The sequence below is a fragment of the Perna viridis genome, chromosome 9, assembly GCF_037379345.1.
Source record: "Perna viridis isolate PV_CMFRI_1.1 ecotype Kerala chromosome 9, ASM3737934v1, whole genome shotgun sequence".
Lineage (NCBI taxonomy): Eukaryota > Metazoa > Mollusca > Bivalvia > Mytilida > Mytilidae > Perna > Perna viridis.
Genome location: NC_142453.1, coordinates 3,732,092 through 3,755,817, shown reverse-complemented (window position 1 = coordinate 3,755,817; position 23,726 = coordinate 3,732,092). Strand labels below are relative to the sequence as shown.

The window sequence follows — 23,726 nt, the reverse complement described above, 5'->3', positions numbered from 1 at the left end:
TCTACCCAAGTATTCCGTTGGTGAACCACATTGAGAAATAGTCGAACGGTCTGGTATTCTTGTCTCTTTTCTGTTGGAGATAAAATCTAAATTGGTTTTTATAATGTTTAGTGGTTGTTCGTGTATTTTTGGTAGAAATACAGTCTGCCACATATGTCATTTTAACCCGTTAAACCCCTGTTAAACTTTTCCGAAAATATACTTCGTCTTTTTTTTTCTTTTTCTGATCTTTGTCTAATGGGTGTTTAATCTGAACATCTTTAATTTCTAATGATTTGTTTAAATTACTGGATTAATATAAAACAAGAGTCTCTAGATCTTGATATCCATTTAGTTGCTCATTATAACATCATGAATTTTTGGACTATAAACCATAAAACGGTAATATATTACATACTTCTTCATACATAATTTAATATGTTGAATGACAGTTTATAATATATTCACTACATGTACACACCATTCATCTCCCAACCTTTTTTTTCCCTTCAAAGTGAAATTAATATTTTTTTCAAAGATATCCCATGCCCATCCCTCAATATAAAAATGGTCAGTGCCTAAGTAGTTCCGATCCCCAAGTTACTATGATTTATGCTATTGGTTTGCAAATCAAGGTTGGGAAACTCACTTTGTTTGACAATTGTAAAAATGCACAGAAATGAGCAAGCGGTAGCCTTTTCTAAAATTCTAGGTGGAAACCTCCACTTTCTGTATCATAACAGTCATTAAATGTTGTTAGTTCTTAGATTTTAAAATTAACAACATAAAAATAGCAAAAACAACAACAAATAAAACATCCAAAAAGGGCAGTAACTCCAACATGGATGAATAGCTTTTGCTAAAATTTCCCCACAGATTGATCTCATAATGCTGAAAACGTACACCTTATCAGAATTTGGTTAAACCTAACAGTTTTGGAGATATATGTGGAAAACTGCTGTCTAACCCCTGATATTGTTCTATTTTTAGTAAAGGTGGCCATGTTTTTTCATGGTTCAAAAATCCAAATGATCAATACTGCAAAAGAAGAGAAACAGATGTGGTGAAATGCTACAAATGCACCATGGTATAACATTTTATATAAAAAAAATCAACCATACAAACTTTCATTAAATTTTGTCCAGTAGTTTCTGAGAAGAAACTTTTTGAAAGTAAGAACATAAAAAATGCAAAAAAGGTCCAAAAAGGGCAATGACTTCTACATGGATCAACAGATTTTCACAAAAGTTTGACCACAGATTGATCAGTTTATTGAACCCTTCCCTTTATACCACATCTAACTGATATGACAGTGACCTCTGAATGTCAACATCATGTAACATCTTGTTATAGTCCTCGAACCACAACTGGTTATTGATTTTATTGAATTCTCATTAAGTAAAATATTTTAAATAGCAAGGTATCCTCAAGCAGTAAGTAATAATATATCCAAATTTCATGAAATTTGATTCACATCAACTAAAGTGATCACATTGTAATAAACAACATTAGATCACAATAAGACCACATTTTTTGTGATCAATTTTAGTTTGTTTTTCCCAATTAATCATATTCATGGGATGAAACATTGTAGTAATGTTTCATAGACATCCACACACTTTTATTCAAGTTATTGTGCAGAAAACAGGAAAAGTGCTTCAGTTAATAACTCTAAAACTATTACAGCCTGGCTCATTGTGGTATTGCTTTTGATAGATTTTGTTTTAAATCCATAAACTTGTACTGTGGAAGTCAACAGTGCAATTTAATTTGTTTTCTGTAATTGCAACATTCTGTTTGAAGTGATGTTTGGGGAAATAGTATTCCACTAAAAATTCTAGGGCCACTTTTAAAAAATATATTTTTTTTCAAAATGAATACAATCTAGACTTGTTTTAATCAAGTGTCAGTCTTTGTAAGAATCATGCAAATTCTGTAATATGTGATGCACCACAAAAAGGCTACACATTTTTATTTTATTTTTTTATTTTTATCAATTTGCTTTATAGGTCTATATGATGAAATTTGTAATCAATCCTTCCAATCTGTCTGTGCTTAGGAGATAATTCACATTGAAAATCCAATGATTTCTAATGTATTTTAGTGTCATTTACAGACTTATCTCCCTTAATTTTGAATTCTACAGTGCACACTATATAGTTTACATCTCTTATGAAGGTTCAAGGAATCCACGTTTTTTTTTGTGTTATTTAAGCATTGTAAACAAAATATAAAAAATAAAGATATATTGTTTTCATGACATTGACAAGAATAGTCATAAAATCAATTAGATTTACTTAATGGGCAATGTAGCAGTATTAAAATAAAAACTTACATATAATTAGATAATGACTTTATTTATACAAAATTTACATAAAGTTATCACTAATAACAATTCCTATTAAGCAGCAATTAATAATATCATAACAAAGGGAAAAGTTCAAATAAATATAGGTCTCATTATGATCTTAGTATACTAATAAAATAGTGACTTTGAAATTAACTCCCTTTTATAAGCTTTGTCAGGCAAGAAGTGGTTTTTAGATAACAGCAGATTAATGAACCAAACAATGTATTATTTTTGTTGTTGTTGTTATTTTCATGGTGGACAGATATGTCGGTATTGAATGCAAAATGCAACAGACTTTCAATGGCAATACCAGTAATTAAAACTTGTGATATAGGACCTTCAACATAACTGATCTTCCACAAAATTACAAACATAAAAAGACATTTTTGATTTAAATGACAAAGTTGCATTTAATATAATTTCTAAATCTCCAGTGAAAGAAAATCCCAAGTAAAATTAATTCTGAAATACTCAAAATTGAAAACAAAAATATCTATTAACTGTTTTTCATTGTAAACAAAATGTAAATATCAGCTACACACCAAATAGATAATACCAGTACATGCAATTTATGGTATATAGACAACAAATCGTATATAGACATGATTGCTTAACAAGAGATTGCCATAATATAACTACGTGATTTTATACAATGTGGTTTTAAAATGACATTACATTAAAAACATGACTAAATGTTTGAATTTAATTATGAATATAAAATTACAGTATGATTTATACCAATAATCCAATTAGGTAAGTTATTGTAGAAAAAAGTTTTCAGCAAAACATGACAAGGGCCTGTACTCCTAATTTCCTCTCTGTTAAAAATGACTAAATACATGTTAGCCTGATTATAAAAAAAAATTATTAATTTGTTCCAAGCCTTTTAGGTTGGCCCGATGATTTACCCCTAAATATCAGAAGAAATCATTTGGATATAAATCTTTAAATTATGCTAAATTAATAGCCATTAATAATGCAAAAGGAAACTCCAACATAAAATAATACATGGTACTGAGATGAAGATCCATTAATTGACACTAAAGTGTTTTAGATGTAAAGACAAAAATATAAAACATTACATCTCATAATAATAATCTTTAATCTATTCGCTATAAAGAAATGATGTCATTCAGATCTGAGTTGATTAAATCCGGAACAAAAATATAAATCATATGAAACATGTAAGTATTTCTAAACAAGAGGCTCCCAGGAGTCTGAATCGCTCACCTTGTTGAATTTTGCCTTTCAAAGGCAATAAATTAAACTTTTCAACAATTGAAAGTTTCTTTAATCTATCATAGTTTTCAAGATATTGACTGAAAACTATTAATAAAAAAGTCATTTTTCCCCTTTCAAGGGTAATAACTCTTACAAGAAGTCTGAAGACTTTTGTAGTCCTAATAATATGGATCATTTTAACTACTGAAAGAATTTGGATAAACCTAATGATTTTGGAGATATATGGGAAAAACTACTGTCTGACCCTTATGTTCTATTTTTAGTAATGACGGCCATGTTTTTCAACGAATCAAAAATTCCCACACCAGTTCTATACAGGATACCCCAAGAAACATTCATACAAAGTTTGTTTTTTAATTGGTCAAGTAGTGTCAGAGGAGAAGATTTTTGAAAAAAATAACATTAAAAATAGCAAAAATCGTTGCAAAAGGGAAATAAGTCAAACATGGCTTAACGGATTAAAACCAAAATTTGACCAGAGATAGATCTCATCATGCAGAACACTTTTATTCATTCAGAATTCAGATAAACCGAACGGTTTAGGAGATATAGGTGAAAAAACTACTGTCTGACCCCTATGTTCTATTTTTAGTAATGGCGGCCATGTTTTTTGACGAACCAAAAATGCCCAAATCAGTTCTATGCAGGATACCCCGAAGAACATTCATACCAAGTTTGGTTCTAATTAGTCAAGTACTTTCAGAGGAGAAGAGTTTTGTATAATTGTTAACGACGACGACGAACGCCAAGTGATGGCAATAGCTCACATGGCCTTTGCCTAGGTGAGCTAAAAAGTCAAAACATATTAAAAATGTCACTACATAATTAATTTTGGTTATTTTCTAAAAAAAAGTTTAATACATGTACTTAAAAATATTAGCATTTTTACATGCTTTTTTTTTTTAAAAGGTCAATAGGTCAATGAAGCATGACTTAATCACCATGGTTACTTAACGGCTGCATAGATTTAACAACAATACTGTTTCAACCCTACATAAGTAAATGTATATACCTTTCTTATGATGAATTAAATACATGTATGAACAATACATTGTTGATGTCTTACTTCTCTTAAAATAATGGAAATATTAGGAAATAATAATAATAATGGCACTAGGTAAGTTTAAAGTATGCAAATACAACACCTTTATAACACAGGAGAGAAAATGTCAATTCTGATATTATTGCTTTGTCTATGTTGTCACAAAAGAAATGCTTAAGAGACAAGTTACAATTATAAACCCCCATTATTAAAATTGTTCATATAAATGAATTGAGAAATTTCTAAGTATTGCAAAAATTCTTAAAATTGCATTAACTTTCAAAAAAGACAAAAACAATAGTAAAGGCATACAACCAATTTAAATGTATTTTGAACATTAGTAAACCAAACACCTGTCCAAACCAAACACCTGTCTAAACCGAACAAATTTCAAGACCAAAACAGGTTCAGTTTAAACAGCATTTACAGTAATAAATACCATATTTTTAGAACTATAAACTAAAGTCAAAATCAGCTTTGTTCTGCTCCTATATAGTGTGAAAAATCAAGCATCATCAATGACAGGTCATCAATGACAGGTTATCAATGACAGGTTATCAACAACGTACCAAGAAAACAAACAAAGTCTACTGGCCCTACATAACAAAACAAACATAAATACATATACAAAACAAGTAAACAACAAAATAAATAACAAAAATATATTCACATCATAAAGACCTATACAGTCTGGTATGCTAATCCATTCATTCATTTACAATAGATTGAAACTCATTTATTGCATTAGAGAGAAAAGTGAACATTTAAAATATTGCAACACAGAAATACATTAGCCATTTTAATACAGCATTCTTTGAAGTTCACTGATGTTAAAACTGTGCTATGCAATAAAATGAACAGAAATCTGCAATAGAAAACTAGTAAAATGCTAGGTCAAATGTTTATTTTGAGGTGTAGGTATTTAGTTCGACTTTGTTCCAAAACACATTTGTAGGGTGTATTATAATAGTTAATGTTTAGAACTTTGATACAATTACTAATTAGGTACTCCTACAACGTAAGAAGTTGGAATTCCGTTCCTCCATACCCCAAGGCTGGCACCAAGTCAGATAATAGCTTTTCAGACAACCTCTAGCATTGCTGTAATACTAATTAGCATGCATTTTGGTTACAAATGTTAGGTATACTACAAAAGTAGGTTAAAACAGACAATAATTTTCATGCTTTGTTAGAATAAAAAAAGGAAAAAATATACAGATATCTGTATTTTATAATTCATAATACCAAACTTTTATAAGTAAATTTTATGTAGAAAGTGACACAGATAAAGCTGATGGTTGATTTATAAAAAAAAAAAAAAGAAAAAAAAAAAAATGGATGAAAAGTATCAAAGATAAAGTTGGAAGTAAATTATCCAAGATTTTATTATCAAGGCAAGTTGGATTCTGGGTAATAGTGGGAAAAGTCCTAATAATAGTCCTTGGTACTAATTTAACCTTTAACTTTTTCATCATGAATAGCCAATTTCAGTCTTAAATATGATAATGCAGGAGTCTGAACCTATGTAAGTAATCTGGTACCCTAGAGCAAATGGCTATCAGTAACCAACAGTAGTACAGGCACTTATATTGGTTTAAATCTAAAATAAGTGTTCCATGCAAATTCATTCCTTTAAATCATTTAATTTAGTACAAGCTTACACGTGCCATGCACAACTTTACTCCAATTATAGGTTTATTGAAAAAAACCTTTACACACTAATCTTACAGGTACAATGATGAAGTAGATTAAACTAAAGAGCTACAATACACCACAGGATACACCCATCCCCATTTTTTTCAGTGTTAAAAGTGCTGTAACACAAAAAAGAAAAATTTGAAATAATAAAAGAAACAAAACAAAAAGAAATGAAGAAAACCAATTGTGTGACAAAATTAGACCTGTAGACACATAGATAGCGATATACCATAACACTTTTATCAATTTTTTCTTCATAACTTTAAAAGAATCAATAAATAATCCCTAGTCACTGTTGCAATTTATGCAGTTTCACAATGGTATATATTATCCAGTAGATATAAGCATTTTGAATACAACCCTTTGTTGAACTTCTACAGGTAAACTATTGTTGTTCTACGAGTATTTTAATAATTCCTGACATAAAAACTGACATAACTTCGGCATGGTTATCCTCCATGCAATCAAATCTTGTTCTAAATTGACATCCTTTCAGCCATGTTTTAACTAGACCATATCAGTAGCGTGGTTGTCATGGTAGGTTACTATAGTATCAGGATGGTATGCAGGTCGCTGGACATATTTGTGACCTGGAACTTTGAGTATTGATGTAGGCTACAAAATAAAAGACAGAAAAAAACATTTAAGTACTAGTCCATACAAAATTTAGACACTGCCTATGGTAGAGGTGATTTATATGGTGTAGAAAAGCCTACCAAATAAACAATGCTTTTCCTGTCTACCACTAAAATCGACCAAATTAAAATAAATCAAGAATGATAACTCTTATCAGATAAGTGCCAATTTTATACTCTTTAACAACCAAAAGATGAAGCAAAACTGGAAATGTGGTCTGTTACAGTTTCTGAATAAGAAATCATATGAATTTGGTTGGTTTTTGACATGCATGAATCACCTCCTGTCCAATCTTTATATGGACTGGTGCTTAGTACTACTTCTCCTTAGAATCATGCAAAGAAAGTAAAAGGCAGGAAATTGTCAAATTTGCTGAACATCTTAAAATCATTCAGAATGTAACATTTATGTTGAAAATATAAATATGATTTGTATACTATGCTGGGAATGTAATAAAATTAGTCTTTGCTAGTTCTGTTGGGTTTCAAATCACTTATATACACCATCAGAAAAGAATTTTGTAATTCCAATGCTCACTGAAATATTTTCCGTCAAGAGCCTTTTTTAAAAACCTTGCTAAATAGCGGTTTTACATTTTTGTAACTTGTATTATTGATTGTCTAACTGTCTTTCTATGGCATAGAAAATTTTCATTGAAATTTTGTACACAATATGGTAAAAATAGAAAAGAGTGCATTAATATAAAGTCCTTGAATAAAATAAAACTAAATGTGAAAGGCAGTTAAATCCTCATATCATTTACACCAATGATTAATTTGTCTGACAGAACCCTCAAAAGTTTTTTTTTCAAAAAAAAGAAGAAATGCTTTGGTCAAATGTACTGTATTATGTTATCATGAAAAAGTGTTCTAATGAATTTTTTCATTGCAATAAAATGCTGTGGGTATGAAATTTGCATAGAAAACTAAATGCATTATATTTGTGCTTTAAAATATAACTTGCTTCCATCTCATAAGAACTTGTCTAAAAAATAATCCCATTAACCCTTTACATCGGTGTTTTTTTTACAACAAATAACTCTGTTCCATCTCCTCCAAACTCACAAAACGAAAAACACTTGTGTAAACCCAATGCATGAAACCACAAGGAATGAATACCTTCCTTATCTTATAACTTAATCTGAAAATGAAATGTTCAAGATATTTTTTCTTTCAAATACCAGAAAATTCATATAATTGTAATCTGTATTGAATAGGTCATAAGTCATTTACTTTAAAAACTTAAGCTTAAAGGTTGTTAATTCACAAGGAAGTGTTTTTCATGACTCATTTCAATATCCCACTAAAATATCAGCTTACTGAAGATATTCTCAATTATACATTTTATACATGTATAATCCATATATCAAAATTTAGCTGTATGTCTAAGTATTGTTTAAAAACAGCCTGGAAAAATCACTTGTCCCAGCATGACCAAAGACTGAAAGTACATGACAAAGCTGTTAAGGTAGGGGAGCATAAAAAAGAGTACTCACTGTTAATCTGATTTTGCCTACCTAAGATTACAACTCTGTCATTAGTAACAGCTCAAAGCAGTTTTGGGAATAACCATACCTACAATTCTATTTGTGTGTCCTGTATTCTTTTTTTACAATACCAAGGGGCATAATTTAGCCTAAGATAAGGTTCTTTAAACCATACTAAGTTTTATTTTTAATGTAAAATTTGTTTTAACAATTCAAATGGCATAACTATGCTTTTTCTCTCACAATATTAAAGCATAGCTCACCCTTGAGAAATAGGTTAGAGACAATGCATTTTTTCCACAATACTAAGGGACATAACTCAGCTCAGATTTATCTAGTACTAAGGGATACAACTCTGTTTAGAGATTAGTGTTTAATAACCATACCAGAGGCTCTATTTCTGTTTCCTGATTATAAGGTTTATTGTCTTCTGGTACAAAGTCTTCCTCATCACTGTCTAATAAGTTCAACATAGAGGGTGCTAACTTTTCTTTTTGTCTGATTCAAAGGTCAAGGTCAATACATATCTACATAAATACAAACTTGTACAATTTCAGCATTTTTAAAAACAAGAGGCTCCCAGAAGCCTGAATCGCTCACCTGGTTGAATATTGCCTATCAAGGGCAATAAATTTAAGAAGTTGTCCAACAATTTTGATTTAAGAAGACTTTGGTAGGATTTATCATAAGGATCATTTCAGCAATTAACAGTTTCTTTCTATCTATCATAGTTTTCAAGATATTGGCTGAAAAAAACCTGTCATTTTTCCCCTTTCAAGAGCAATAACTCTTACAAGGAATCATCTGACAACTTTTATCCAAGAAGACTTTTGTAATCCTAATGATAAGGATCATTTCAGATATTGCAAAATTTTAGCCTAACTTAAGGTCTCAGTATCGTATTAATTTTCCCATAGACTTCTATAGTGAAGTGCATATTTTTAGGATTTTTTAAAAAATATGTAAATTGATTCAATAAAACTTTCACTTATGTAGCATTTCTAAGGACATGTGAAAAAATAATTTTCCGCAAAGAAAATAGGGTGAGTCCACGAAGATCGGACAGAAAAGTAGTCTTGAACTATAAATAGCCATTTTCCCTACTTTCACTTTCGTTTTGCACTCACCAAACCAACCTTTTCAGTGGAACATTTTTATGATATTATGTTAGATTTTCTCTTAAAAAAGTTCTTCATCTTCCAGTGTGATGTTTGCTCTATTTTATAAGTCATTGTCATTTTGACAAAACATTAGTTTGTAGAGAGGCAAAAAGAAAATGCACTATATTTTTATAGCATCCATGTTTTGACGTACACCCGCTCAGGGATATGCAATACGATACTGGTACCTTAACGGTTTTGGAGGTATATACGAAAAACTACTGTCTGATGGTCAGACTCAGACTCTGACCCCTATGTACTATTTTTAGTAACCACGGCCATCTTTTTCTACGGATCCAAAATCCCCACATCAGTTTTATGCAGGATATCTCAAAAAACATTCATACCAAGTTTAGTTCTAATTGGTTGAGTAGTTTCAGAGGAGAAGACGACGATGGACGCCAAGTGATGGCAATAGCTCACATGGCCATTGGCCAGGTGAGCTTAAAAATACTTCCAGTCTAACCTTTTTATATTTAAGGTGAAATAATTTTTACGCTTTTGTACTTAAAAGTATTTTTTGGCCCCCTAAAATCATTTCAATATACTCGTAGATAAAACCAGAAAATCTGTGTGCAAAGCTCACTAAAGACTACCCCAACTCCCAACCCAATATAGTTAAAATTTTCGACACTTTTAAACTTAAGTCTTCAAACAAGAAGTTGTTTCACCTCTGTCTGAAATCAAATCCCAGGATATGGCATACATATATAAAGTTTCTGCAAAATATCAAGTGATGTACATTAGTAGTTGCAGAGAATTTTGACAAAAAAAGTTGTGGGTGGATAAGCAGAAAGATATGCACCATGATCAGTTTGTACCTCCCACAGGAGGTAAAATTATATAACGAATTTTAAATTACTTCTAAAATTTATGATAGAAGACATTTTCCATTTTTTTATCTTCTGAAAGGAAGATTAATGCATCAAAAGTTGAAAAAGATGTGAACTGCACCCCTATTAACACATGGGATGGGAACTGTCTTTTAGACTAATGGTCCACTCACTAATACCTAAAGTTAAGATGGAAACTGTCTTTTAGACTAATGGTCCACTCAGTAATACCAGAAGTTAAGATGGAAACTGTCTTTTTAGACTAATGGTCCACTCAGTAATACCAAAAGTTAAGATGGAAACTGTCTTTTAGACTAATGGTCCACTCAGTAATACCTGAAGTTAAGATGGAAACTGTCTTTTTAGACTAATGGTCCACTCAGTAATACCAAAAGTAAAGATGGGAACTGTCGTTTAGACTAATGGTCCACTCAGTAATACCAGAAGTTAAGATGGAAACTGTCTTTTTAGACTAATGGTGCACTCAGTAATACCAAAAGTTAAGATGAGAACTGCACCCCTATCCACTCAGTAATACCAAAAGTTAAGATGGGAACTGCACCTCTATCCACTCAGTAATACCAAAAGTTAAGATGGGAACTGCACCCCTATCCACTTGGTAATACCAAACGTTAAGATGGGAACTGCACCCCTATCCACTCAGTAATACCAAAAGTTAAGATGGGAACTGCACCCCTATCCACTCAGTAATACCAAAAGTTAAGATGGGAACTGCATCCCTATCCACTCAGTAATGATGGGAACTGCACCCCTATCCACTCAGTAATACCAAAAGTTAAGATGGGAACTGCACCCCTATCCACTCAGTAATACCAAACGTTAAGATGGGAACTGCACCCCTATCCACTCAGTAATACCAAAAGTTTAGATGGGAACTGCACCCCTATCCACTCAGTGATGATGGGAACTGCACCCCTATCCACTCAGTAATACCAAAAGTTAAGATGGGAACTGCACCCCTATCCACTCAGTAATACCCTTTAGACTAAGCACATAATGACTTACCTGACTTTCAGCCTTTCCAGGACATAAGTACATGTATGAAGTTTTCCATTCTTTAGCACATAATGAATAGGTGTAAACAGTTTTGTTCAAATGGAAAGGAATAAAAAAGAAACTGTAGCTACATATCAGTTTCAAGCTACACTAACTTATATACATTATTTTCTTGAAAGGATACATTTGTTTAAGTGTACGTTTATGTGACTTCTTCCTAGAGAAAAACTTTTTGGCAAGTGCTATAAATTGCGTCTTGGATGCTGAAAAAAAAAAATTAGATTTGTAATTCTATCATTTTCATCTTCATTAGAAAAATTTCAATTCACAGGTTTTTCTGAAACGACCATCCTTTAATTCTTTCTGAAACAAAAATACTATACAGTATTTCACAAAAAAGCAGTTAGTGAGAAACCGACCTAAAGTAAAAACTTACAATGCTATTTTCTACCATGATCTATAATTAACAGTTAACGACTACAGGAAAACATCATACAGTTCTATGTCAAACGTTCATTTATTTGTGAATAGCAGGAAAATAGGTCAACCTAAAAGGTCAAGGTTGTCATAACTGTCAACTATTCAAAGTTGTAAGACTGTGTCCAAAACATCACACAGGTGTCCAGTGGTAATTGCATAGGACATTACAGCATAATGTAGGAAAGATTTCTACCTTGAGCACTATTCAAATCACTCAGAAGACTAGCAATTTTTGTATTGAAAGCAGTATCATTTAAAATCAAATTAGATGTTTTCATTGTTTTTAAACTGTGAACTGTGTATTCCACCTCCCACAAAAAAAATCCCCAAATACATGTTTTGCCTAATTCTCTGATCCTTAGATTAAAATTTCAAATTAGGTACCAACCTCCTCCCATATCTTTAAGTTTCTGTCTTAACTCAGCATCATCATCTTTCTGTAATGGCTGACTGAAGGGAAAGGCATCTAACTCCTGTTGTCTGTCATCCCCATAGCCTACTATTGACACTAAAATACACATTAATCAACATATAATGAGAATGGATATGGTGAATATGTCAAAAAGACAACAATCCCACCGGGATTAAAATATGTGAGCTCAAGGCCACCCATGGGTCTTCAATGAATGGTGAGGAAACCCTCATATCACTGAACAGGCTGCAGCTGGCCCCAAAACAATATTATACAGTTACAGCAATATAGTTGCCCCTATATTCTCCAGCAACACACATTTCAAGCACTGATCTTCTGGCAATTAGTCATATAGAATAAAGTTCAATTTCTGTTTTTTTTAACATGCTAAGTTTGTGATAGTTTTAGTTCAGACATTGAAAAAGTGCTGTTGAGCTAAATGTCTCTTTGTCTCGAAATTTGTATGAAACAACAGAACAAGCAGCAAAAAAGTTTAACATGACCACAAACTTTAGCTGGCAAATTCTATAAATAGATATCTCTTACCATTTTCATCATTAAAAGACAACCTAACATCAGATGTTGCTGCTTCTGTTGCTGGGCCTAACCATTCATGTGTCTCCTCCTCTATCGGGACTGGGACCAGTCTAGGTACCTCTGGTACCTCCATTCTCTTTACTGCTGTTTCAGAGCTCTTACTAGTCTCTACCCTGTTAGGAGATGAGGTTTTCTTTTCTTTCTTGTGCTTTCTAATTTGGTCTGTCATGAAAGGAGAAAGAACAAGTTTGAGGCACAAAATCCAATTTGCAGAGGTATAAATATATTTTTCATTCATACACATTGTACCAGTGATCTTCCCAGGGCCATATAGCATCACATTGCCTTGATGCCTTATTTTTTACCAGGATTCTATCCAAAAAGAAGTTCCCATAGGGTACAAAATTAATGTGATGCTATAATTGTTAGATGCAAGATGCTATATTAAAGTTCAGGGGTTACAAGGAACCTATTTGTAAATCTTAGGGAAAACACTGATTGTAATGAAAACAAATTATTTTTGTGGGTACAGATTTTTTTTTATGTTTCAGGAGATCAATATATCACTTCCCAAATTTTAAGTATACCAGTAATCAATGCACCCCTTAGAAAACCTTTTGGAAAGGACCACAGAAACAGGGATATGTTCTCAATGCCACTGGCCTATGTTACTGTTACCGCCAGCACATCTTATCTTTACCTCTATCATGTTATCATTACTACTGGCCTATGTTACTATTACCCCTGGCACATCTTATCATTACCTCTATCATGTTATAATTACCCCTGGCCTATGTTATCATTACCTCTATCATGTTATAATTACCCCTGGCCTATGTTATCATTACCTCTATCAATTTATCATTATCCCTGGCCTATGTTATCATTACCTCTATCAATTTATCATTATCCTTGGCCTATGTTATTGTTACCCCTGGTACATCTTATCATTACCTCTATCATGTTATAATTACCCCTGGCCTATGTTATCATTACCTCTATCATGTTATCATTACCCCTGGCCTATGTTATTGTTACCTCTGGCATATGTTATCATTACCTCTATCATGTTATCATTATCCCTGGCTTATGTTATTGTAACCCCTGGCCTATGTTATCACTACCTCTATCATGTCATAATTACCCCTGGCCTATGTTATCATTACCTCTATCATGTTATCATTACCCCTGGCCTATGTTATTGTTACCTCTGGCATATGTTATCATTACCTCCGTCATGTTATCTTATCCCTGGCCTATGTTATTGTAACCCCTGGCCTATGTTATCACTACCTCTATCATGTTATAATTACCCCTGGCCTATGTTATCATTACCTCTATCAATTTATCATTACCCCTGGCCTGTGTTATTGTTACCTCTGGCATATGTTATCACTACCTCTATCATGTTATCATTACCCCTGGCATCTGTTATCATTACCTCTATCATGTTATCATTACCCCTGGCCTATGTTATTGTTACTGCTGTCATATGCAATCATTATCTCTTTCATGTTATCATTATCGTTGGCCATGTTATTGTTATCCCTGGCCTATGTTATTGTTACCCCTGGCATATGTTATCATTACCTCTTTCTAAAGTCTGCATGAATTCTTCATTTCCCCTTAGCTCCTGCAAGAATTCACTGTTTTGTAACATAATCGCGAGTCTCTCGTCTTCAAGGTATTGTGACATTTCTAAATCAGCATTCATTACAGCTGTTCGTCGTCTCCTTTCATTTTCTTTCATCTTTTTGTCTAGCATACCCTGGGTAAACTCATGCGAGGAAATTATCTGTTGAATGTAAAATGAAAAGATACACATATTATACCCTTAAACTAATGACCAAAGATAATTAACGGGAAGTTTTTGATTCACTAAGTCTAACACTCATAAATAAACTTAGATTAAACTTTTTATTTTCTCTATCTAGGTAAACCTGTCTGACTTTCTTACTGATGTTGGATGACTTCAAATGTAAATGAAATGAGGTTGAAATAAATAACAACAGGCTCTCAGGAGCCTGAATCGCTCACTTGGTTAAATTTTTACCTTTAAATGGCAATAACTCTAACAAGGAGTTGTCTGACAATTTTGACTCAATAGAAGACTTTGGTATGACTTATCATCAAAATCATTTCATTAATTGAAAATTTTTTTCATATCTATTATAGTTTTCTAGATATTGGTTGAAAAAAAAATTATTTTTCCCATTTTAAGTTACTAGTAATGTAACAAGGAGTTGTCGGACAACTTTGATCCAATACAGACTTTTGTAAGCTGTATAATAAAGATCATTCGGAAAATGAAAGAATTTGGCTAAACCTTACAATTTTGGAAAAAAACTTCTGACTTCTTTGTTCAATTTTTAGTAGCAGTGGCCATGCTTTTCAATGGATAAAAATCTATGCAGAATACCATACAGAATATTCATACCAAGTTTGGTTCAAATTGGTCAAGTAGTTTCAGAGTATTGTTTTTTTTTTTTTTAAAGATTTTTGAAAATTGATGTAATATAGTTTAAAATAGCAAAAAAAAAAACTTGAAAAGGCAATAATACCAACATGGCTTAATGTGTTGACACCAAAATTTAACCACAGATAGATCTCATCATTCTAACACTTTAAGGCAAGTCAATATTTGCTAAACCTAACGGTTTTGGAGATATATGGGAAAAACTTCTGACTGAAAATTGGTACCAAGTTTGGTACAAATTGGTTCCATAGTTTCAAAGGAGAAGAGTTTTGAAAAATAGTTAATGACAAGGACAACAGAAGCCAAGTGATAGCAATTGGGTCAGACAGAAATGGCCGGGTTGCTGATGAAAAAAGTTGGGAAACAGGAAGTAGTAGTGGGAAAGACCTGAAATCACATCCCACAATATGGGACCACATACTGAAGTTGCATACCAAATATCTAGTGGCTGTAATTTATAGTTGCTGAGAAAAATGATACAAAAATATTTTCCCTGCCTGCCTGCCTGAACTTTCACCATTCTATCAGCCGTTTAACATGAGTGCAAACCCACCAAAAAGTAAAACGAGACTGATTTACCAACTGTTTGTAGATTCCAGGCTGCTGTCAAGATTTCCAAATATAAATAAATGCAGGAGATTTAGATTTCCAAACAAAAAAGTATAGGCTTTCCATAATACAAACCAGAGGACTGTGTGAGTCCTGAACTGACTAAAAAGGTTTATACATGTAATAAACACTTCTCTACAAAAGTGAAACTTGATTTAACAGAAGCTCATTCAGCTTGTGTTTTCACAGGTTACCGTTCTTCTATATATCTTACCAATGACTGACTTGTAAGAGGTAGCCCAGAAGTAGAACTTCTCGTTCTTAGTAGAGGTTCTATTGGCGATCGTTCACTCATGCTACGAGACAATTTAGTTGACCTTGGTGAACTAAAGTCATCCGTGATGAGACTTTGAGACAGTTTTTTACGCTCACTACTTGTCCTTGAGCTAGAGTGTTTGTGCCGACGATGATGCACTCTAGGTTTTTCATTTAAATCTGAACTACACAAATTGTCCAAAAAGGACTTTGAACTTTCTGATGATGATGGAACCAGCCGCAGAAAGTCATCAGGTAATGTACCCAACATAGGTGGGTTCCAATTTCTGAACCCAGGTTTCTTTGGTAAAGTCTCAATCACATCTGGAGGGGGAAGTTTCGGTTCTGTATTTGACAATGAAAGGTCGTCAAAACTATGGTTGAACAAAGGGGTACTATGTCTGTGTGGTGTTGAAGTTACTGAGTGTGACCGTCGTGGAGCTTTGCTTAATACAGCCTCTTGACTAGGTATTGGGGTTGTCCATATGTTATTTGAAACAGCTTCAGTATATGAAGGTGGCGAGTCTTCACTTCTGTGTTCGTTATACAAAGGGCAGTCATCAACAACCTATGATAAACAAATATATCAATTAAAAACATTTTTTTTATTTCTAAACCTAATATTTTTAATGTAATACATTCAAGTGATAAATCAAGTTTTACTTATCAAGAGTCAAGAACTCTGAAATATCTTTTAACTTGGGCAAGTGAAAGTACTGTAAGTCCTAGAAAAGTTGTAAAATGTTCTTATTGGTTTGACAGGTTGCTTGCCACTGCTGGAAAGTTAATTTTTGTAGATGTATTGATAGTTTTCCATTAGCGCCTTTATCTGTGATTTAAAGCTTTTCAACTTGATGGCATACACGTATATTTTTTTTAAGTGCTTAAGTGTCAGTCTCTGTAAGAATCAGGCAGTGGGTGAAACATGGTTTGAAAAAACCCATTATTTTGATAGTGTAATTTGAGAATTTGTATCATCAAAATCAAGGAAAAAAGACTACATCTACCATATCATGTTGGTGCATTGAGTTATAATTTCACTGAAATGCACTGAAAATGAACATTTCAAGGGCAGATAACTGTCAAAACCTAATTTTTCTAATATTCTATTGAAAAATTTCTGAGCAAAGCCAGTGATGCAGAGATCAAATAATGGACTTTTCAGATAGAGTATCCTTGAATGATGTTACATTGTCAGATCGGTGGGGTTTTGACATGCATGTTTCTGATTTTTCCCATTTTGCCTGATTCTTATGTACAAACACTACACATAACAACTACAATGTACATGAACTTTCACTTGTTGAATATGTCCCTTCGTTAAAAACAAAGTTTCAATGCTGTTCATGAAAGTGTTGCTTTTAAATTGTTGATGAAATAAAGCCAAATTAGAATTTTTAGATGAATTGTGTAAAAATAGCTTATTTCATAAGATATTTTTATGTAGAAAAGACACTGCTGTCAACACAAATTTCAATTTCTCCACTCTCCACCATGGAGATATTTTGAGTGGAGTCACCATTTCAAAAATTGTCAGTATTTAAATTCTCTTGTCTTTTAACCAAGGTATATGTAATGGTTCTAGCAGTTAATAACATTTCAGTAAAGGACAGATAAAAATATTGGAAACTATTGAAATGGAGCAATTTTATCACATTTCTTACTTTGATGGAGTCACAGTGGAGGAATTAAAATTTTGGTTGATAGTAGTGCACATATAAAATGTATAATGCACATTTGTCGACTTGACGATATTTATACACGAACAGCCTTCTCTTATTTTTGTGAAAATTTCTTGAACACTGTATAAAAGCAGAGTTTTGGGCCCTACTTGGGAATAAGCTATGACACAACAGCTTGTTTTTTTTTCTGTATATTAGTATTCAGAGAGTATTTTAGCTTTAAAATAGGCAAAGAGAAAATTCCAAATAGCAAGTTGAAGCTTTGGCAAATACATGTAAGTAGGCCTGAAACTAGTAAATTTAACCCTTTTATATGCAATTCTTAAGCCTAAGCTACATTACATGTACTGCAGTTATAAATTATATAGGACAATGTAATGGCATTGCCCAAAAGCATGCCAGTAATGGTGATCTAAACAGAAGGTAATTCCAGTACCATTTCAGATGTACAATGTGTATTACATGTATCATTCTGCCTTCATCATTAAAGCAGCACATATGTACATGTATTCTTAATGACTGAGTCTGATGTATACTTACTGGAGACAGAAGTTCTGGAGGGATCTCAAAATCAGGGTCATTATTTTCCGAATCAATACTCATTGTCAAAAGCTGATCTATTGTCGAATCAACTGCTCCATCATTTGCCCTTAAAACAGCTTCTATAATTTCACAATCCATTGTTGGAAACATTGTCTTGAAATCAGCCATCGCCTGGTCAAAGTCCAACTGTTTTGTAGGTCTATTTTTAGACTTAGATTTTTCAGATTTTTCTGGCTGTTCTTGATTTCCATGGTTACAGTGGTGATGATGATGCCGATGATGGTGATGCTGGTGTCTGTGACTACTACCATTTGTTAAAGCAGTTGTTTCTGCCATATTATCAGCAGCTGCAGTTTGGTCAGCGTTGACCTGGGAAGCAGGGGATTGGTGGTTCCTACTGCGTTTACTGCTGGTTTTCCTCTGAGGGGTTTCTGCTGTTGCCATAGAAACAGTTTTGGTATTAACGAGGTGTTTGTTCACATGGTACAATATGTATATTCTTAATATGGCTTTTAACTAAGTCAAAAATTATCCTACAATCATCTGAAAGGAAAATCAAAATAATGAGTGTAAATAAAAACATCAATAAAGTGTACATTGCAGTGCTCCTGCTAGAAAGGGGCAGGGAGCAGAGGGGCACCTTTGTAGTCGGAAAAAGGGCACTTTTTGTTTTGGTTCGCATGTTTACCATGTCAAGTTGTTTCATTTTCTATGTATGTAATTTTCTTTATTTCTTTGTTTTTTGTTTGAATTCTTCTTTCTGATAACTAGCTGCTGAACCCCACCTCTTATGGTTTATATGAAAATATTTTGATAGTTACTATATGCAAATATAAAAAAAATTGTCATATTTACAATAAGTGCTACAGTTCTACAGCTATGACATTATGTTTTTTATTATGTGTCCACATTTTTGTAACTGTATATATGGTAGCAATAAAGATGTAAACATGTTTTGATTATTTATTACAATATGAAAACCATATCAAATAAAACATTTATATAATTTCAAAATTCATAACATCACAAACTACATTCATTGCTTACAGGCTCAAAATACACATATACACATTCACCCATACAAACAGCAGTTCATGAAAGTTACCAACATTGCTAACAACAAAATCTATCTCACATTCTTCAGAGAACAAACTTCTGAAACACTCACACACTTTCACCATACAAACTGCAGAAATCTACTACCTCTCAAATACACACCAAAATATACAAAAAAGTACAAAAATAAGTTAAGGCTATTACATGTTTGGTCATTTTTTCACATCAAATAACAGTAAATTTTTACAGAACAAAACTTAATTTCACAGTATTTTGATATTAACAATAAGTTCATGACATCTATCTATGAAAATTTGAATGTAGGACACTAGAAAATGTTCATTTGAATAAATGTTTTTAGCACAATGAGTTGATTCTTCTGTCTCTAACTGTGAAAAATCTGGTGAATGTGGGCTGAATGATGTCTGCAAACATAGTCTCATCACAGTTCAGTTTGATATTCAGGAGATGGTTTAGAGTGCTGGTCTTGATGAGTTTGACTTGAGAGAATACCCTTTCTACTTCTGCTGTACTAAGAGGGAGAGTGGTGGCAATAATCAGTTTATAAACCAACAGGTAGATGTCCTTCAGCCCTGTGGTTGGGTTATGCAGTACTTGAAGTAGATGAGTCAGTGACTTGTCTTGTAGGTTGTGTCTGGTACAGAGAGCTAGGTGTTTAATGGATCTGTTGTCAGACACTTCATCTACCATAAATGAGTAACATGGACTGGACTTGATACTGTTTGCAACTGTGTCAGACACTTGCTCACTCAGTAGGTTAAGTAGCTCCTGAACTGTTTCCCAACTAGAGTATGTTGCATTCTTTGCTAGTCGTAGATTTGATAAGTTGGTCGCACCAAGCTCTATACAGAGGTCTACCATGTTGTTGAAGAGGTCAAGGGCAAGGTTCTTGGTAATTATGAAGTACATAACTTTGAGTGCGTCGATGATAGCTTTCTTGGCTGTTGCAATCAATCATACCACCCAAGCGGCGGGCACGCGCTGAGGTTTTCATCACGTACTTCAAACTAATTATGTTAATCAATTACACAAAACAAAAGGTAAATTGTAACTGATATCTGGTAATTAACACCTTTGAAGTTTAATCTACACTAATTGATTTTAATGACATGATTGTATTCTCCAGGTAAACTTCAGGTACGTGTCATGACTGTAGTTGTAATATTTATGACAGAAAATCGATCGATCATGCAAAAAACCACCTGTTCAGAACTTACTGTTGCAAAAAAAAGGCACAAGGGCGTATCAGAAAAGTTGTAAGGGCAGAAGGGTGCATGTAAGGGCACCAAGGGTGGTGCGCTCTCCTATTTCGGGCTACCACACATACATTTATCCTGGAAAATGTAACTGATCACACTTTACTAATCTACAAGTATAAGGCAGCTTAAATTTGTTTTACACAAAAATGAAAACAAAAGTACATGTAATACCTGTAATTATTAAAACCTACAAACTTCTGTTCATAAAAGGAAGTACAATGTAGCTGACTTGGTTAAATTTAGTTTAAAGAGAAAGTGAAAGTGCAAGTACATTTGTACATGTAATATTCTGTATATTTAATTTTCTTCCCTTTTCAAAGTCCTCATACTTATCAGGGGTTTCATTAATTTTTCAGACAGGAGGTACTTTACAGAAAGTAGGAGGTACCAAATAAATTTGGCAAGGGGTCTGGGACCGCTTAAGGCCCCCAGTGGGTCCAGGGCAATGCCTTGGTGGGGGGAGGGGGGTCCAGGGGGGAAGCTCCTGGATGTTAGCCTTTTTTAGATTTAAATCTTAACTTGAAAATATGGATCTGCAATATTTGCTTCAGTTTTGTTTAAAATATATGAATTTGAAATCAAGATATATGATATATGATGAATCATAACTGAATTAGTCTCAAAACCCTGAAATCCAGGAGCTCCCCATGATTCCCACCAGATCCATTTCTAGACTAATGCTGATAAACTTTGTTGACTGTTTATTTTTTTTATTTTGATAAATGTCATATTTTGTTCTTAGGCTTTTATTTACTTGTTACAAAATTTGAACACTAACACATGCAAATAAAAGCATAGGAACAAAACTAAACATTTATTAAATAAAATTCCATAACATGTGGTGGTTTCTAGTGCTGATTATTTTCATAATAAAACTTTGTTGTTTTTTATTGCCTAATTATTACTGTGACATGTAGAGCAATTGCATGTGTATGGCAAGCCAAAGTGGACAAAAATCAATATTTTGTAATATTAGAAAAGATTTTTTAATATCAGGAATTCATTTAGTAATATTACAAATTCCTTACTTATTAATATTATAAAACATCACCCATTTTGTAATATTACAAATTGAATATGCAATATTGCAAAATCAGTTACATTTTTTAATATTACAAAATGATTTTCTAATATTAAAAAATTTTAATTGAATAGAAAATCAATTTCTAATATTAAAAGATCGTTTTTTAATATTAGAAATTCAACTGAATTTTTAATATTTAAAAATGATTTTTTAAATATTAAAAAAGTGTTTTGTGATATTAGAAATCTAATTTGTTACATTAGAAAATATTCATTTTTGTCCACTTTGGCTTGCCATACATGTGTCTTATTGTGAAATGTTGGTCTACAAATCAGTCTGATAAGAAATTCTTTGCTTCTGAAAAAGAACAAGGCTGGCAGTTTTAGTCTGGTTGACTTTTTGACGGACAGAATTATTTAAACATTGCAATGTATTTATTTTCTATTATTATTTATATTTTTTTTATATTCTTGTCAGCAAAGGCCAGACACGTTCTTTTCAAACTTAGGGTTGCCAGAAAATTTTTACAAAAACTCCCCCTCCCTGCCGATTTGAATGGTCATCCCTTATATCATATTCTGTAAAAGTTTGTTCCATGTGTTGACTCGTTTTCAACACTAAAAATTTCTGCACTCATCTGCACAAATCACAACAAATATCGGGGAAAATGATAGTATGGGGTAATTCAAAATACGAAGAGCATTTTTTGACACGTTTTCATAGAATCTTCGCCTGTGTTTAGCTTTTTGTTCACCACAAAATATTCGGTGATTGCTTTGACATTGTTAAGTCACCACATGTTTTCTATAAATAGACACTACGTTAAAACGTCGTAGGTTTAAGCGCTTTAGCGATTAAAATTCGACACATGCCTCAACAAAGACACCAACTGATATAAACAATAACGACTAAAGATCGCGATTTTGGAGACATATCCATAGCCTACAGATGTAACGATGTTAGTTACATGTATCTAGATGTGTATTTACATGTACGCGTACTAGATATTTCCTCATGATTTTTTTGGCTTTTATTCTATTCTGCCGGTACTAGACGCTACTGTAGCCGGGTAAAAGTACCTGGTACCGGCTCTTAATGAAAACACTGTACTTATCCTGTGTCTACACTACAAAAAATGTACTTTGAAAGAGTAAAACATCCTGAACTTTCTCAAATCCATAGTCAACCTGATGAAAAGCTTAAGTGTTAAAAAGGCACAATTTTGAAGGGGGGATTGAAAGTACAGCACATACAAAATGTAAGTAAATAAAGGTCATATATGTACACGAAAGTCACAAATTGAGGGCCCTGATCCTCGAACCTGCAGTGTGCAGTTCAGTACATATATACACTCATATTTGCATCCCTGATTAATCAAATAAAATAATGCAAAGGAATACACAGCACAGCAGTTTATTTCATAAAACTGATAAGAAAAACCAACACATGCATGTACAGTACACAGTATGAATAAATACTGGATTCTTATTTGAATTTTTCATTTGTTTACCATTTAATTTTAATTGATAAACCTAAAAATAAACAGAATATTAATTCATTTTCTACAATAGTTAAAAACAACAACGAAAAATGTTGAAAACTTACAATTAACTCATTCAAAGGGAGTACCTTTAGAGGCAAAAAATGTTAACCACAGAAATTTTATGAAACTGTGTCAAGTCCAAAGGATGGGCCTTTCCACAATATTTCCCTAATATGACGCATTAATTACCTTCGAATTCTCCTGGTGTAAGACATTTTAGATAAATAAATCCAAGTATGGAAATGAGTGGACAATAGTTATCAATGTTGATGATGTAAACATTCCAAGAAATACTTTTTCAGCAACCACCTGCCACGGTCAGTCAACCGGAAGTTCACTTGTAAACAATTTTTTGCACTGTATCACCTGTGCGATTTATTTGACCC

At 32.7% G+C, this 23,726-nt stretch overlaps 1 protein-coding gene across 3 annotated transcripts; it reads right to left on the bottom strand.

Moving 5' to 3' along the window:
- Positions 1-2,315: 2,315 nt before the first annotated feature.
- Positions 2,316-23,692, bottom strand: LOC148606160 (CUE domain-containing protein 1-like). 3 transcript variants are annotated; one of them, XM_088546828.1, is made up of 10 exons: positions 23,530-23,692; positions 18,435-18,980; positions 16,172-16,780; positions 14,463-14,667; positions 12,882-13,094; positions 12,312-12,431; positions 11,628-11,706; positions 8,820-8,931; positions 8,066-8,087; positions 6,809-6,926 (listed from the first exon to the last, which is right to left on the bottom strand). In XM_088546828.1, exons 2-9 carry the CDS (start codon positions 18,879-18,881, stop codon positions 8,076-8,078), a joined length of 1,797 nt encoding a protein of 598 aa, XP_088402954.1. In that variant the 5' UTR covers positions 18,882-18,980; positions 23,530-23,692; the 3' UTR covers positions 6,809-6,926; positions 8,066-8,075. The 3 variants fall into 3 exon arrangements, with proteins under 3 accessions (XP_088402952.1, XP_088402953.1, XP_088402954.1); XM_088546826.1 differs by lacking the exon at positions 8,066-8,087 and having other exon boundaries at positions 2,316-6,926; XM_088546827.1 differs by lacking the exons at positions 8,066-8,087; positions 23,530-23,692 and adding an exon at positions 23,403-23,518 and having other exon boundaries at positions 2,316-6,926.
- Between the last annotated feature and the right edge of the window lie 34 nt (positions 23,693-23,726).

Bases quoted from the DNA above. Each gene is read 5' to 3' on its own strand.
- LOC148606160 (XM_088546826.1), bottom strand. From the start codon at position 18,881: ATGGCAACAGCAGAAACCCCTCAGAGGAAAACCAGCAGTAAACGCAGT. The intron at 11,707-12,311 runs GTTGGTACCTAA...TTTTTTTTTCAG, and splicing joins ACTTAAAGATATGGGAGGAG to CATCCAAGACGCAATTTATA. The intron at 6,927-8,819 runs GTATGGTTATTA...TTTATTTTGTAG, and splicing joins AAACAGAAATAGAGCCTCTG to CCTACATCAATACTCAAAGT.